The sequence below is a fragment of the Dasypus novemcinctus genome, chromosome 6 (assembly GCF_030445035.2).
Source record: "Dasypus novemcinctus isolate mDasNov1 chromosome 6, mDasNov1.1.hap2, whole genome shotgun sequence".
In the NCBI taxonomy this organism is placed as follows: Eukaryota; Metazoa; Chordata; class Mammalia; order Cingulata; family Dasypodidae; genus Dasypus; species Dasypus novemcinctus.
Window position 1 is genome coordinate 68,342,350 of NC_080678.1, and position 16,212 is coordinate 68,358,561.

Here is a 16,212-nt window from a genome sequence, read left to right on the forward strand (position 1 = left end):
AGGTCAAGATGTGGCATCCAAAACAAACAGAAGCATGCCTTTATTGAGTTGACAAAAACCATTCACCGTATACATTACTACCCCAAATTTTTAAAAAGCAAGTCTCCAGAATGGCTAATAACAGACAATACCAAGTATAAACAAGAATATGGAACAACTGGAACTCTCAAATCCTGCTGGAATTACCTACTAAAGCTGAATACAACACACTAAGCAACCCAGAAATTCCACTGTTGCTACACTCTGTAATGCAGTAGAAATGCCTACACCAAAAGTTATCTACAGGGCAGCGGACTTGGTCCAGTGGTTAGGGTGTCCGTCTACCACATGGGGGGTCTGCAGTTCAAACCCCAGGTCTCCTTGACCCGTGTGGAGCTGGCCCATGCACAGTGCTGATACACGCAAGGAGTGCCGTGCCATGCAGGGGTGTCTCCTGCGTAGGGGAACCCCATGCACAAAGAGTGCACTCCGTCCGTAAGGAGAGCCGCCCAGCACGAAAGAAAGTGCAGCCTGCCTAAGAATGGTGCCACCCACACAGAGAGCTGACACAGCAAGATGATGCAACAAAAAGAAACACAGATTCCCATGCTGCTGACAACAACAGAAGCGGACAAAGAAGATGCAGCAAATAGACACTGAGAACAGACAACGGGTGGGGGAGGAGAGAAATAAATAAATAAATAAATCTTTTTTTAAAAAAAGTTATCTACAGAAATCTTCATAGCACAGCTATTCATAATAGCCCAAACCTAGAAATATTCGTTAGCAGTAAAATGGAAAAATAAATTTCAGTATATTCATACAATGGGCTATTATATGGAAATGAGAAAGAATGATCCGCATCTACACACAGCAAGAAAGCATCTCACAAACATGTTGTATTAGTCAGCCAAAGGGGTGCTGAAGTAAAATACCAGAAATTGGTTGGTTTTTATAAACAGTATTTATTTGGGGTAGGCGCTTACAGATACCAGTCCACAAAGCATAAGTTACTCCCCTTACCAAAGTCCATTTTTGCACGCTGGAGCAAGATGGCTGCCAACATCTATGAGGGTTCAGGCTTCCTGGGTTACTCTGGTCTCAGCTCCTTTGTTTTCTCCACAAGGTCAGCTATAGACTATCAAGTAAACGGCTTTCTCTCTTCCCAGGGCTCCAGCTTAAGACCAGCATCAAATTCCAACATCAAGAACCCTCAACTCTGCCCTTTGCCATGTCTTTTATCCATGAGTCCCCACCCACCAAGGGGCCAGGACTCAACCCCCTACTAACACAAGAGGTTGACTTAAGTTGTTGAGAAATAAAAAGCATAACCTTGCAGAAAAAATATCTAATGAGCCACTCCTGCCCCCACTTCTGTAAATCAGTCCATGAGAACATGGCCTTGCAGGAGAATATCAAACGAATGACTCCTGCCCCCCTCTTCTGTAATCTAACAAACCACTCTGGCCCCCCGCTTCTGTAAATCAGCCCGCGACCTTGCTCCTGCCTTCTGCTTCTGTAACTCCACTTGCAAAATTTCGCCTAGCAATGTGTTAGCCAATAGGCAAAAGTCATGCTGATCCCACATAAAATCCTATATAAACCTATGAAAACTAAAAAACGGAGCCTAGAATTTGGAGATTGACTCTCCTCTCGGTCCGTGTGTAATAAATCTGTTCCTCTGCCTCTCTGAGTGCCATTTTGGGTTTTTCTGCCACTTGGAACTCCTGGCTTTGCTGCAACAAAGTAATCAAGAAAACCACTGAATTCAATATAATCTCATATGCCCAGAGGAAAAGACTAGTTTACAAACATAATCCAGTATTTACTCTTGGAATTCATCAATAATATCAAACTGCTACACATGCTGAATACAAGATGCCCAATACAAAAGAGTATATACTATAGAGTTCCAATTATAAAAAGTACAAAAAGAGGCAAACTAATCTAAGGTGTTTGATCTCAAGATAGGGGGATGGGAAGTTATATGCTCCACAAAAGAGCAGAGCAGGATTTGCAGGGTGCCACTACTGTTCAGCTTCACAGTGTGTACATATGTGCTGATTCCATGGGTTGTTCAGTTTGTTAAAATTCATTGAGCTACACTCTTATGATATACATACTTTTCTGCATTTATGTTTTACTTCAATTTATTTTTAAAGTAAATTCAAACAGAGGAATTATGCCATCCATCTAGTCTCACTGTTAGCAGGTAGTAACAGAGCCAGGATCCTGCTCAAGCCCCACATTCCTCCCAACATCAGAGAGTCTCATCAGCACATATTAAGACCAGGTTCTGACCACTAAGGTACCATCCAGCTCTCAGTGCCTATGGTGCGACCACTTTCCTGTGGGGCCATCAACTGGCCCCTGCCATTTCAGGCCCTCCTGTCCGAGTCAGTATTGAAGAACAGCCTGATATATGACAAACAGAGGGAATATTCTGGGCCAGTGTTTTAAAAGGAAAATCCATTTGAAAGGCTGACATTATCATCCAGTAGTTGAGCTATTTATACACCCACTGAGAAATATTTAGATATTCAAAAAAGAGATGATTTTTTAAGAGTCAAATATTATCCATGAATATCTGACATCATAAAAACATGACCCTTCTCTGTTGTTTACCAAATTTCATTGACACTGAGAGCCTGTGTTTACAAATTTTAAATGTGCAATGGAATTGAAACACAAAGAGATTATTACTAGCATACTTTAAAAGTTTCAAGTTTCATCTGCAAAGTAGGAAATCTATGCTTTTTAATGCATGTTAACTCCAGGAGGAAACTCAGGGATTGGGCAGGGGTAGAGGGTAGATGGTTGAGGTGAGAATTGGAGAGTAATTTGCATAGCATATACAACCAAAACCATTGTTTTATAAAACATATATTATTATCAATTATGTGATAAATTCTTAAAACATTTTTGCTTAACACAAGTTTTGAAAAAAATATAAGCATCAGAAAGAAATGAAGAGAAATTTTCACACTGCTGTCTGCTGTTACATGGAGAAAAATATCCTGATGCCAGAGATCAAGGACAAAAAAAAATTGTAGAACAGAAAGGGTCCTTGGAAATGACCCAAACATCTCAGTTTTTAAAATGATGAAACTGGAGCTCAGAAAGATTACATGATTTGAGCAGAACCCACAGTTTATCAATGATAGGGCTAAGGCCAAAGTCATCCAGGCATTCTTCCCAATTGACATGTATTTCGATTAGTGCCTGCGATGGTTTGAAGCTGTATGCACCCCAGTATGTTCTTAAAGTTAATCTATTCCTGTACATTTGGTACATTTGTAAGTAGGATTTTTAGGCAGTAGGATCTTAAGATGTGACCCACCTCATACAGGGTGGGTTTTAATACTCTTACTGGAATCCTTTATAAGAGAATGAAATTTAGAGGAAGAGAAGACATGGAAGAAAGCAAGAACTGATAACAACAAAACCCAGAACAGAAGGTAGAGACCAGCAGGTGCTGCCATGTGCGTTGACCTGTGACAGAGGAGTCCAGCATCACTGGCAGTTGGTCTTCAGGAAGAAAGCATCGCCTGATGATGCACTGATTTGGACATTTTTCTCAGCCTCATAACTGTAAGCTTATAAGTTAATAGAACACCATCATTAAAAGCGAACCCAGGGAAGCAAACGTGGCCCATTGGATACAGCATTCGCCTACTATATGGGAGGTCCGCAGTTCAAACCCCGGGCCTCCTTGACCTGTGTGGAGCTGGCCCATGCGCAGCGCTGATGCGTGCAAGGAGTGCCGTGCCATGCAGGGGTGTCCCCCACGTAGGGGAGCCCCACGCGCAAGGAGTGCGCCCCATAAGGAGAGCCGCCCAGCGCGAAAGAAAGTGCAGCCTGCCCAAGAATGGTGCCGCACATCCAGAGAGCAGACGCAGCAAGATGATGCAACAAAAAGAAACACAGATTCCCGGTGCCGCTGGTAAGGATAAAAGTGGTCACAGAAGAACACACAGCGAATGGACACAGAGAGCAGACAACTGGGGGGGGGGAGGGGCGGGAGGAGAGGGAGAAGGGAAGAGAAATAAATCTTTAAAAAATAAATAAATAAAAGCCAACCCAGTTCAAGTAATCTGTGATAGCAGCTTAGCAAACTAAAAGACTACCTTAATTTTTTTCTAGAAATCAAAATGTAAGAAGAGAACATAAATACATTTTTGTTAATATCATAGTGATTAAGTAGTTGTATGAGTTTATGGCAAATGAAAACATAACATTTATTTTCATTCTGGTATTTAAAAGTTTAGAACAAATTATTTTTTTCCATACTTAGAACTAGAATATCTATGAGCTGTATTTGTATAGATTTAAACCACAATAGCCCATATTTCAGCAAAAACAATTGAGGCAATGTATATCTGGAGGTGACCATCAAGTCATAATCTGCAGAACATATGACACATTTGTGTGTTTACCTCCTTGTTATAACAGGCAAGGTCTCCAAGATAATAAGCCAGGTATTACTCCTGGTACTAGATTAGTTTCAAGAGATGAATTAAATCAAGGGACCACTTTCGGAGGAGATTACTTAGGATGCTATAGGTCTTTCACTTTGCAGAAGGGATCTCTGGAACAAAAGTTGGTAAACCATTAGTATGAACCAGTGATTCCACACCTTGGGACCTATACTACTCTGGGAAAAAAAGGAAGGGGTTCCCTCATATGTTGGTTAATTTTTTATTTTAACAAATAAAGACTTTTATTGAATGTAATAACCATCTATTATCATAACAATTTCATAAAAGAATTACTATTTTAATAAAACAAGAGGAGGTCATAATTTCAGAATACATCATAAGATAGTCAGGAACCTTACATGGGTATCACATACATCATTGTCTTTATATTCATTTTGCCCACGTTGAAAATTTTCCTTGAACTTGCAGTATTGCTGTTTGGGAGTCATTACTACCATTGATACCTTCCTTTGGGGAAATTAGTCTTGACTGGCTGGTTGAAATAAAAATCATGGGTTGAACTCACAGTCATCAGAGAAGAATGGTCTAAGGATGGCAGATGGTTTGTGGGGCACTGGGAAGTGAAAAGTTCCATCCTTTCTAGTTATGCTCAGGGCTCTTAAAAGGTACTGTCCTGTACCTTGCCACATCTTTGGCACAAAGTTGACACATTCACTCAAAAAAGGTAAAAACTTGAATGTTAGGGAGAACAAGTGACCCTATAAACCAAAGTGAGGAGAGAAGAAAGGAAGAGAAATCGGGATTTTGAGTACTGCAACCTCTTAAACACAAAGCAAAACAAAAAATACGAAATTCTCTGTTAATAGCCATCTAAAAGTCAAACTGCTTGATACAGTTTTTCAGCTGAGGAAGGGAATGAAAATAAAAACCCTAATCAAAAAATGGTTTTTGGGAAGCGGACGTGGCTCAACTGATAGAGCGTCCGTCTACCATAGGGAGGGTCCAGGGTTCGATCCCCAGGGCCTCCTGACCTGTGTGGTGAGCTGGCCCACGTGCAGTGCTGCCATGCGCAAGGAGTGCTGTGCCACACAGGGACGCCCCCACGTAGGGGTGCTCCATGCGCAAGATGTGAGCCCCGCAAGAAAAAAGTGCAGCCCGCCCAGAGGTGGTGCCACACACACAGAGAGCTGATGCAGCAAGATGACACAACAAAAAAAGAGATGCAGATTCCCAGTGCTGCCTGATAATACAAGAGGATGCAGAAGAACATACAGTGAATGGACACAGAGCAGACTACTGGTGGGGGAGAGAAATAAATGAAATAAATCTTTAAAAAAAAAAAAAAAGGACAGATAAATAGAAGAGAAACATAATGTAGGTTTCCAGTTTGTAATTCTTACAGGATTGATTTGCAGGTTGGGTTGGGGGCAGACTTTTTCCTTTGGGATATAAACTCAATCTCTATGCACTTCTCTCCCAAAATGTTTTAAAGACTCCTAAGAGTGGTAGGATGGCCAGGCCTGCTGCATGGAAACTGTAAGTAGGCCAAAAGTACAGTGGAAAATAAAATATAGGAGTTACAAGGTTGTATACCTGCAGTGCAGCAAGGATTTCCTAGCACAGTCTACCATTTGGGTCCATGAGTTTCCTTCCCTCTACCGAAAATACAGGCAGGAATCCCAGAGCATGGGCTCCTCCATACTAATAGTTCTTGCTGCCTGCTACAACCATGAACTTCATCTGCATTTTCTAGAGGGGTGTTGAGGAATTCAGTCCCCCAGGAAGAGTTAGCAGTGCTTGAAGGTAAAAAGCAGATGCGTATGTGCTCAAACCCAGCTCTGCAAGCATTCACAACACGGTCGGCAAGCCCATTGGCTATGCCGAGGCACTCTGTTAACCTAGAGATGTGCTTCCTGATTTAGGAGATTAAATTGAAGGCCTTTGGAGTAATTAAGGGAAAAAAGTGGGGGGGGGGGGCGAGGGAGGTGTTAAATATGCCTTGAATACAAAGCTACAGAACAAAAGGTCTTCCCTCCTGCTTCAGCAACTTATTTGTCTGGAAAATGGCCCCACCCTTGTCAGATTTAACAATAGACATCTAGCCAAAGGGTACTTGGCTAACCTTAATGCAAGGCCAGTTTAGTTTAGCTAGTTACTTTCCACCCTTCCTTTACTTTCCGCCCTTCCTGTATCAGTCAGGATTCAACCAGACAAATAAATTCAGTATTACCTATATTAAGAGATTTATTAAGTGCATTGAAGCAAGTGAAGTACTCAGCTTTCAAAATTGTATAATGTGTGATTTACAGCTTTCTGGGAGAAAGTTGTTTTTTTTGTTTTGTTTTGTTTTTTTAAGATTTATTGCAAGGAATTGGCTTATGTGATTATGTGAACTGGCTACACAAGTTTTAATCAGGCCTTCAGGAAGGACAGGCTGGATGTCTTCAGCATGAGCTGGAGTCCCTGTCCACAGGCTGAATTTATTCCCTGAGCCTTCTTCAAGGAAGCCATAACTCTGCTCTCTTAAGCCATTTAAACTTGTTGAATCAGGCTTTCCCAGATTATCTAGGATAATTTCCCTTACTTAAAGCCAACTCATTATGAACTTTAATCACGTTTACAAAATATCTTCCCAGCAACACCTAGATTAGTGTTCAATTGAATAACTGGGTTCTGTAACCTAGCCAAGCCTTCACCTCCCACCTCCCAGCACAATCCCCTTTCACCAGCCAATTTCACTTGACCAGAACACATCATCTGAAGTACAGTTCCCAGGCATTTGCACATGGGAATTCAGTGTGACCTGCCCTTTCCTTTCCTGTCTACCCACACATGGCCCACATGCTCAACTCACAGCCAATCTAGAAAACCCAATGATTACCTTGCCCTTGCTACTGTCCTTGGTACACGACATTTGTGAAGTGGAACATTGTTAGTTACCTTTTTTCTGTCTCTTTGCCGAGATTTCAAACCCCCTATAAGCATGGATTATGCCTTCTATCTCAGCATTCCCCAGAAGAGAGAAGTCTCTATGGAAGTATTTAATGATGGTAAAGTGGTCTTGCTCATAATGTATAAATCAGGGGTCTGGTGGATCCTTTATACCCAGCTTGACGCATCCTGTGGATCATCTGGACAAACAATTCAGGTGAGGAGAAGAAGTATTTTCTCCTCAATCATTCAAGTTTCGAGGAGAAGGAATTAAGATTTAAAATAATAGTATAACATTCAGACTTCCATATCCTTATAGTTCTTATATACTATTATACGCAACTGTGGAAACCTAGGTTTGTCAGAGAAAAGGAACAGGCTTTTAAATTCCTCCTATCTACCTTTTATGACTGAACCATCTGCCCACAAAAGTCCTAACATTTAGGACTTCAGCACATGGACTCATTTGGAAATCAGGTTATTACCAATGGAATTAGGCAAGTTAAAAGGAGGTCATACTGGAGGAGAGTGCATCCTTAATCCAATATGACAAGTCTCCTTATAAGAAGAGAAAATTTGGACGCAGAGAGACAGAGATGGAGCAGAGAATGCCATGGATTGCTAGCAAGCCACTGCCAGAAGCCACAAGAGAGACAGAAAACAAATTCTTTCCTACGGACTTGAAGGAAGCCTGGTCCCGCCAACACCTTGACATCAGACTTCTAGCCTTCAAAACTGTAAGGCAACAATTTTCTCTTGTTTTAAGCCAGTTTGTGGTACTTTGTTATGGCAGCCCTAGCAAACTAAGGCACCATCTCTCCAAGAAGTGCCTCTATCTTACATCCTAAAGGGTCTTTTTCTTTTGTGAGTCACTGATTGGTTGGAACTGCTTTGGAGAGTAATTGTATTCATGGGTGATTAGTTCTCTAATAAGTAATAGTTACAGAGCACTGACTGTATGCCAAGCAACATCTCAATCATTCTACACAATCATAAGGTAGGTGCTATTATGTCTAATTTAAAGATGAAGGAATAGAATTAACAGATTAGAAAAACCTGAGCTCTTTTCCTTAGAAAACGTGTGTGACATCATGGGCAAGGCACTCAACCTTGAAGACAGTTAACACCTGCCTCAATGCATTGTTAGGATCAACTAAGATAAAGCCACAGAAGTGGCTGATGCTAGCCACATACATAAAGGGCACTTAGCAAACTGAAGGAACAAGTAGGTGAAAAGCAAAAATTTTATGTTGCTTGTAAAATGTACTTATTGGGCTGCGCCTTGCTCAACTACAAAGCTCCAGAGGTCAGATCACAGAATTAGCAAGGATAACTCCTACCAGGTTGCCTCTGGACAAAACAGGGTAAAGAAAATAATGTTTCTCAAATATGGTATGGCTGGCCTGTATCGGATTCATCTGGGAGCTGGTTAAAATGCAGATTCCTGGGATAGCCCCCTCACCCCTCATAACCAACTGATAAACAGGAAATTGGCTTTATTTTAGACAAGATTAAGTAATTCATATATGCACCTGAACTTAAGAGCAACTGTATTTATGTATGTATATAAAACTTACCTTACCAAAAAGCTGTACATATGTATTATACATATATATACTCCATCCTTTATGAAAAGAATGTAAAGATGTCCATTCATGTGTTTTTTCACTGACTTTTCAAACAACCTACATCTTGAAACATTCTTCAAAACAAACCCTGGGCAAACTTTTCCTATTTCTCTTGAGGTCATAATGGCAGTATTATTTTCATTTGCTTAATTATGTTTAGTTATCTTATCTGACATGACCAGATGATCAGCATTGGTTTTCTAGACTTTTTTTAATAAAATTAAGTAAGATAAAACATCAATTAACAGCAATTGCTTTTTTTGTTTGTTTGTTTTAGAGTCCCCTATAGTACCCAGGAAGACAATATATTGAAAACTAGGAATGAGTAATGAATTTTAATCACATTTTCATGAAATCATTTTAGAGTTGAAATATACCTAGAATCCACCACATTCAATGGCTTTTTCCTCATAAGCATGGAGATCGTGATTTGCTCTACAAATCACAGCAAGTTCCTAGCACTCAAGAAGAAATCATAGGGCTTCTGATCCCATCTAGGTCAGGGTCTTAGCATTTACGTGCTTAAAGAATTCAAAGTAAGTGCTAAATATTAGTGCAGAATTCAAACTACGATTTCAGAGGCATATGATTTTAATCATAAAAAAGAAAAGAAAATCCCCTAATGTTGTCTCTATAGATAGGAATCACTATCACATCCTATGAAACTGTTTCTCAAAAATCTTACTTTTAGAGACATTATGATGATGTGGACTATGGGTGGGAGGCTCTTTGTCTCTTAATAGATAACCTAAGCTGTCTGTGACTTGTGGGTGTGGCAATGACAGCCACACAAAATACATCACATCTATCCTATATAAAATACTACAGTACAACCCTTAATAGCCTTGTCATTGTGGACACAGAATTACCCTTTGTTATGTTCGATTTTTCTTTCTGGGGTTGTCACAAAAATTAGACACGCAATTAAGACAATGGCGTATCTGAATCAGAGAGAAGTAGTCACAAGCCATGTAGGAAATGCTTACAGGACTTCTGAGCATTATTTGTTCCTTTGCCCACCACCACACCTTAGACGCACCTAGATCAGTGCTCATGTCCAGGTACCATTTTTCCTCATGGTTATATGTGTGTCACCCCCTTGGTTGTGAATCTCTTAGAGGCAGGAACCATGTGCTTGCTGTTCATCATTTTTTCCCCCACAGCATCTAACACACAGCCTGGCACACATTAGCAAATAAATGTTTGAAGACATGAATGAAAGAATGAATGATGGAATATTTTATGGAATCCTTGTATTTCCACCCAGATTAATTACAGTGAAAAAAGTGGTACTGCAATCTCACTAAAGTCAGGAAAATATGTCTTAAACTTAAAAAAAAATTGCGCCATGTGCCTTGTAGAGCATTAAGGATGCAGCAAATGCAATCAAATGATTAATGAATAAGGAAAGGCATATATTTATCCACTTACTTGCAAGCAAGCCAACTCCACTTGCGAGGGATCCAACCCAGGCTGTTTTTCCTTTTCCTTCACCAAAAGCATCCAACCATTCTATGTACAAGACTCCAACAGCTAAGGGGGATCCATAGCACAAAAACTGAGTGACGAAGGAGACAAATACAATTACCCAGCCCCATCCACCATCAGGAGGCTTTTTAAATTCCATTGTAAGATAAGTCGAGGAGATGTTTCTCTGCAGATCCTAGACAAAAACAAACAGAAAAGAGAGGCGAATTTAGGGTGTTGTGGGACATAGTGTTTGATTAAAAATATCTCTTTCTAAAGAAACAAAAAAAAAAGTTCTCTAAACACATACAAATTTTAAAAATAATAATAAATGTATATGGTTAAAAACAATTTTTTAAAATTATAATTAAAAATTTTTCACACAGTGAAAAGTCTCCTTCCAAACTCTATTCCCACCCACCAGATTCCCACCCTCATTCAGCCACAGGAAATCACTGTTTTCAGTTTCTTTCACATTTCCGGTTCTCTAGGAAGTCAACTCTTAGCAAGGAGGAGGTTTATTAGGCATCCTCTTGGGGTCAGTGTTCATGGAAGGGAATGGATGGAAGCAGGACTGGGCAAGGGAGAAGTTACGCTGTGATGCAGTCTTAGCTACCGGGGATTGTCCTGAGTTTGGTGAGAGGGGCTGGCCTGTCACACAGCGTATTGATCATTCACTGGACGCTGGCCATCTCAGGAAGGGGGTGGGACCTTAGGTGAGGGGCAATCTACCCCCATAGGAAATGCCTGCTAAAATCAATCTGCCCACCACTCTCCCAGCGGCTGGCAAGGAATCTTTCTTTGCTGAAGGGGGCCGGGAGGGGAACGGGAAATGTATCATAATATTCATGCACTTGGGTATCCCTTCAGGGGTTCTTCATATATATTGAGGCAAAAAATGAACAAATATTCTTAGATTTCCTCCTCTTTCTAAAAGAGAGCCTATTGTACATTCTGTTCTGCACCTTGCTTTATTCACTTTCCATATCGACACACAGAGAGCATTCTTAGCCTTTTTTTCTTCTTTAATTTTTACTCATCTTATTGACGTATGCTTTGTTCACTCATTTATTTATCAAATAAGCAGAACATTTCCATGTTCAAAAATGAAAAAGGGACCAAAGGTATACAGCCCCCATCTATCCATTTCCCCCCTAAAGCCTACAGCCTCCACAGGTGACCAGTGCTTCTTTTTTTTTTTTCAGTCTTCCAGAGTTTTCTTATACATCCACACAAGCAAACTCAAATATAGATTTCCTCCCTTAAAAAAAAAAACCCAACAACACAAAAGGAGTATATTATACACAGTGGTATGTGCCCTGCTTTTTCACTTGCAGATAAATCTTGAAGAACTTTCACATCAATGCACAGTGATTTTCTTGTTCTTTTCTTACTGCTGCATTTCAGTATAGGCTTTCCTCTTGTTAGCCAGCCCCCTAACATCTGTTAGATAAAACCTAAAAGTAGAATTGCTGAGTCAGTGGGGTACGTGCATTTGGACTTGTGATATGTACTACCAAATTGGCTTCAGAGATCCCAGCAATTTTGCATGTTATAAAACTTAAATTTTGTCAAATTTTTGGCTTCAAAGCAGTGTTTCACTGTAGTTTTAACTTGCGTTTCCCACAGTATGAATTTTGTTGAGCACTATTTCATAGGTTAAAAGCCATTTGATACCACTGAATTGTACGTTTAAATGTTAAAATGGGAAACTGTGGTGTGTATGTTATCACATTTTTTAAAAAAATATTTTAATTCCTAAGTATTTTTGGCTGTATTTCTAGATTTTCTATTTTGTCCCACTGTCTTTCTTTCACAAACCATTATGTTAGTTTAATTGCTTAATCTTTTTTTTTTTTTTAGGATTTTTAAATATATTTTAATCTCCTTTGGGGCTAATTCCTTCCCTCTTTCCATCATTATATTCCTTTTTCATTATTTTCCTGTCTATTCTTATTTCCTTTTTAATATGAACTTCAGAATCAGCTTATCCGGTTCTAAAAGAAACGTGAGAGTGTTTTCATTGGGACTGAGTTATATTTATAAGCTAACAAGGAGAATTGACCCTTTTATGATGTTGAATCTAAGAACACAATGTGTCTTCCCATTTGTATAAATCTACCTTTTCAAATATCTGATTGTATTTGTAAAAGCTATTGGTATCTATGTGATAATTACATGTCCTACTGCCTTACTAAATTCTCTTATTTGCAAATTTTCAGATGATTCTCTTGGGTATATACAATATACAATAAAATGCAGTAGGTTTTTTTTTTTTTAAAGATTTATTTATTTATTTATTTATTTATTTATCTCCCCTTCCCCTCCACCCTGGTTGTCTGTTCTCTGTGTCAATCTGCTGTGTCGTCGTCTTTGTCCGCTTCTGTTGTCAGCGGCACAGGAATCTATGTTTCTTTTTGTTGCGTCATCTTCCTGTGTCAGCTCTCTGTGTGTGCGGCACCATTCCTGAGCAGGCTGCACTTTCTTTTGCACTGGGCGGCTCTCCTTATAGGGTGCACTCTTTGTGTGTGGGGCTCCCCTACGCGGGGGACACCCCTGCGTGGCACGGCACTCCTTGCGCACATCAGCTCTGCACATGGGCCAGCTCCACACGGGTCAAGGAGGCCCGGGGTTTGAACCGTGGACCTCTCACGTGGTAGACTAACCACTGGGCCAAGTCCACCGCCAATAAAATGCAGTTTTACAATCATATGCAAACAGTTAAAGTTTTATCTTGTTATTTTTAATATTTATTCTTACAAATTCCTTCTCTCTGCATTGAAATGTACATATTAATGTAACAGTAATGTTAAATAATAAGAGCCTATATCTTTGTCTAGTTTCTAATTTTAGTGGAAATGCCTTCAAATGTCATGATGTTGCCTTTGGGCCTTAGACAGATTTATTTTTACAAAGTTAAGAAAGCATCTAAATTTTTCAAATGTGTTGTTATAACGAATGGTTGTTACATTTTATCAAATACATTTTCAATAGGTATAGAGATGATTTTTCTCTTTATGACTTTTTTTTTTTTAACCCCACCCCCCCCCCCCCCCAGCAACACTCGTTCCCATCATCATGACACATCCATTGCATTTGGTAAGTACATCTCTGGGCACCTCTGCACCTCATGGTCAACGGTCCACATCATGGCCCACACTCTCCTCCGTTCCATCCAGTGGGCCCTGTGAGGATTTACTCTTTATGACTTTTAATATGGAAAAAAAATCTATATTTTCTTCTATTGGGCTATCCTGGATTTATTACATTAACTCCTCCTCGGTTGATGTACTATTTTGATTATGTTAGTCCTTTTTTTTTTTTTCAGGATTTTTAATTTATTAATGAGGTTTCTTGTTCTGTTTGCAACTCGTGGCCAGGTTTTACTGTCAAAATATATTTACTTTAAAAAAGAATTGAAACTTCTCTTCTTTTTCTAAATTCTAAAACAGCTTACATGGCAATGGATTTGGGGGCTTAAGGCCTGACTGCCCTCTCCCAAATAGGACCTCTTACTTTATCTACATCTCCAGCATCTCTTCATGATGCCAGGCTTTCGCTAGGTTCAACAGATCTTGGCTGATGGATTTTGCCAAGTTCATTCCCTTGGCTGTGATTTCATCAGATAATAGACAATAGGAAGAACATCCATCCATTCATGCATGTGATTAAGTAGATAACTAGACATTTAGTGACATTAAGTCATTCATCATGACACCCATCATTTACCAGGGCTTTACTGAATTTCTTCACTTTAGCATTCAGAGCCCTGAGCAGAAATCATGTCACTGCTTGTGTAGGCCTTTGTATAAATGAACTTTAAATATTTAATAACTGAAAACTGAAAGATATAACTATGGAGTCCAAAACCCAGGCTCTTAAACAATGATTGTATGAACAGAATATTTCAAACTTCTAAATATCAAAATCCACTGAGGTAATCAGAACTGTTCCTCCATCAAAAATTTATTCTCTCTAGTATCTACTCTATTTTAAAGTGAACAATATAATTCTGGTCCTACTAATACCAATTTTAGTGTAATTCCTGTTCAGAATCCCCTTCAAAGAAAATAGTCTTAATTCCTCAAACTAGATTCATTATAGAAATAGCCCAACACCTAATGAGACTAAAGGATTGTGTAAAAACAAATGCATATGAGCTTGGCCTTCATTTAAATCCTCAAATTATAGCACTTCAGGGAAAACACACAGGCAGTGCACCAGAATTCTGAATAAGACTAGTACGTTTTTGGGGGGAAGGTGGTATATCTCCCTTGCCATGTTAAAACTGTAAGTAGACAGAAATGTCTTTGCTTTGTTTGGCCTTTTCTTATCTTGGGTGACATTTCAACATATAGGACAGGAGTCAGAGAAACTCTTCTCACAATAAACGTTTGGGCAGAGCAAACCATTGAAATACAAAGCTCTTATATGTATCAACTCTAACTAGAAAAACAAGTTTTTATAAAGAGCTGGCTCACAGATTCTAATCAGTCCTATCTCATAGTTGAATATGCATGTAGTTTCACTAGAGCCTGGGTAAAAAATACTGTTTAGTGATTTATTGCTTCATGTCCTATAGTTTCCTACATTCCTTAGCCGTCTCTCACCTGTTACAGATAGTCTATAAGGTGATTTCACAAATAGGCCAGTCTTCATTACTTTTTGGAATGGTTAGAGGGTTGGTGAGATTGTTAATCCATTTTCCTTGACCTTGACCCATAGAGTGGTTCCTGACCCACTTGAGGTCAGTAGGATGTATCTTCCAGGACTCTGATGGATCTTGAATGTAATACTATAAGAAAATTATCTGGAGTTGACTCATCTTAATGGTAGTAATCTGACGAGACCCTCTCTATTCCTGCCACCTCGATCCCTAGAAGATACCAAAGCCTGGTTTCTCTGCCTTCCATTTATTTCCATTTTATTTTATGAACTAACTCAATACCCATAACCTTATTAACTTATTTTGTTACATTAACTGGTATCTGTTTCTTTTACTTGTGAAAGAATAAATCTGCTAAGACCTATTTTGAGAATACCATAATTTCAAGTTTTTTTATTTTACCCCTTCACATGCTCCTTGGTCCCCTTTTACACTTCATTCACAATAAAGCTTTAAGCTGCAATGCTTTAGCCTGCATTTAGTTCTGGTTTGAATAATTCCAATCCTGTTATGTCCTCAATTCTTTGAATTGGCTGAAAATGTCAGTCCTCCTGGATATGGAATGTCAAATTTCATATTTGACATTTTATGGACATTTAATATACTGAACATGCTTAACACAGAAGCATTCTGTACCTGAAATATATAGTTACATACTATATTACTTTTTGCCAAATACAGAGATTTACCGTTACTTTATCTTATTCAGTTGACAGTTCTCTCTTGCTTTGGTATCCCACCCCCACTAAAATCATTCTCTAATACCTTTTTTGAACTTTATCTATAAATATCTCACTAAAGATTCACAGAAGAGTTTTTCCCACAAAATATGGAAGGAGGTAAAAAACATAAAATTTTTATTTGAATATCATTACCAAAATACCTGGTCAAAGTGAATAGAATACTTCATCCAAAAAGATCATGTGGGGCGGCGGACTTGGCCCAGTGGTTAGGGCGTCCACCTACCACATGGGGGTCCACAGTTCAAACCCCGGGCCTCCTTGACCTGTGTGGAGCTGGCCCATGCGCAGTGCTGATGCGCACAAGGAGTGCTGTGCCACGCAGGGGTGTCCCCGTGTAGGGGAGCCCCACGCGCAAGGAG

The 16,212-nt window shown here is 39.5% G+C and overlaps 1 protein-coding gene across 1 annotated transcript in view; it reads right to left on the bottom strand.

The window, feature by feature from the left end:
- SLC16A9 (solute carrier family 16 member 9) overlaps positions 1 to 16,212 on the bottom strand; it is a 66,273-nt gene that overhangs the window by 25,997 nt on the left and 24,064 nt on the right. Inside the window, exon 2 of the mRNA XM_004476331.5 lies at positions 10,409 to 10,640. Coding sequence (XP_004476388.1) covers positions 10,409 to 10,604 — 196 coding nt within the window. The 5' untranslated portion in view covers positions 10,605 to 10,640. The remainder of the gene's footprint in view (positions 1 to 10,408; positions 10,641 to 16,212) is intronic.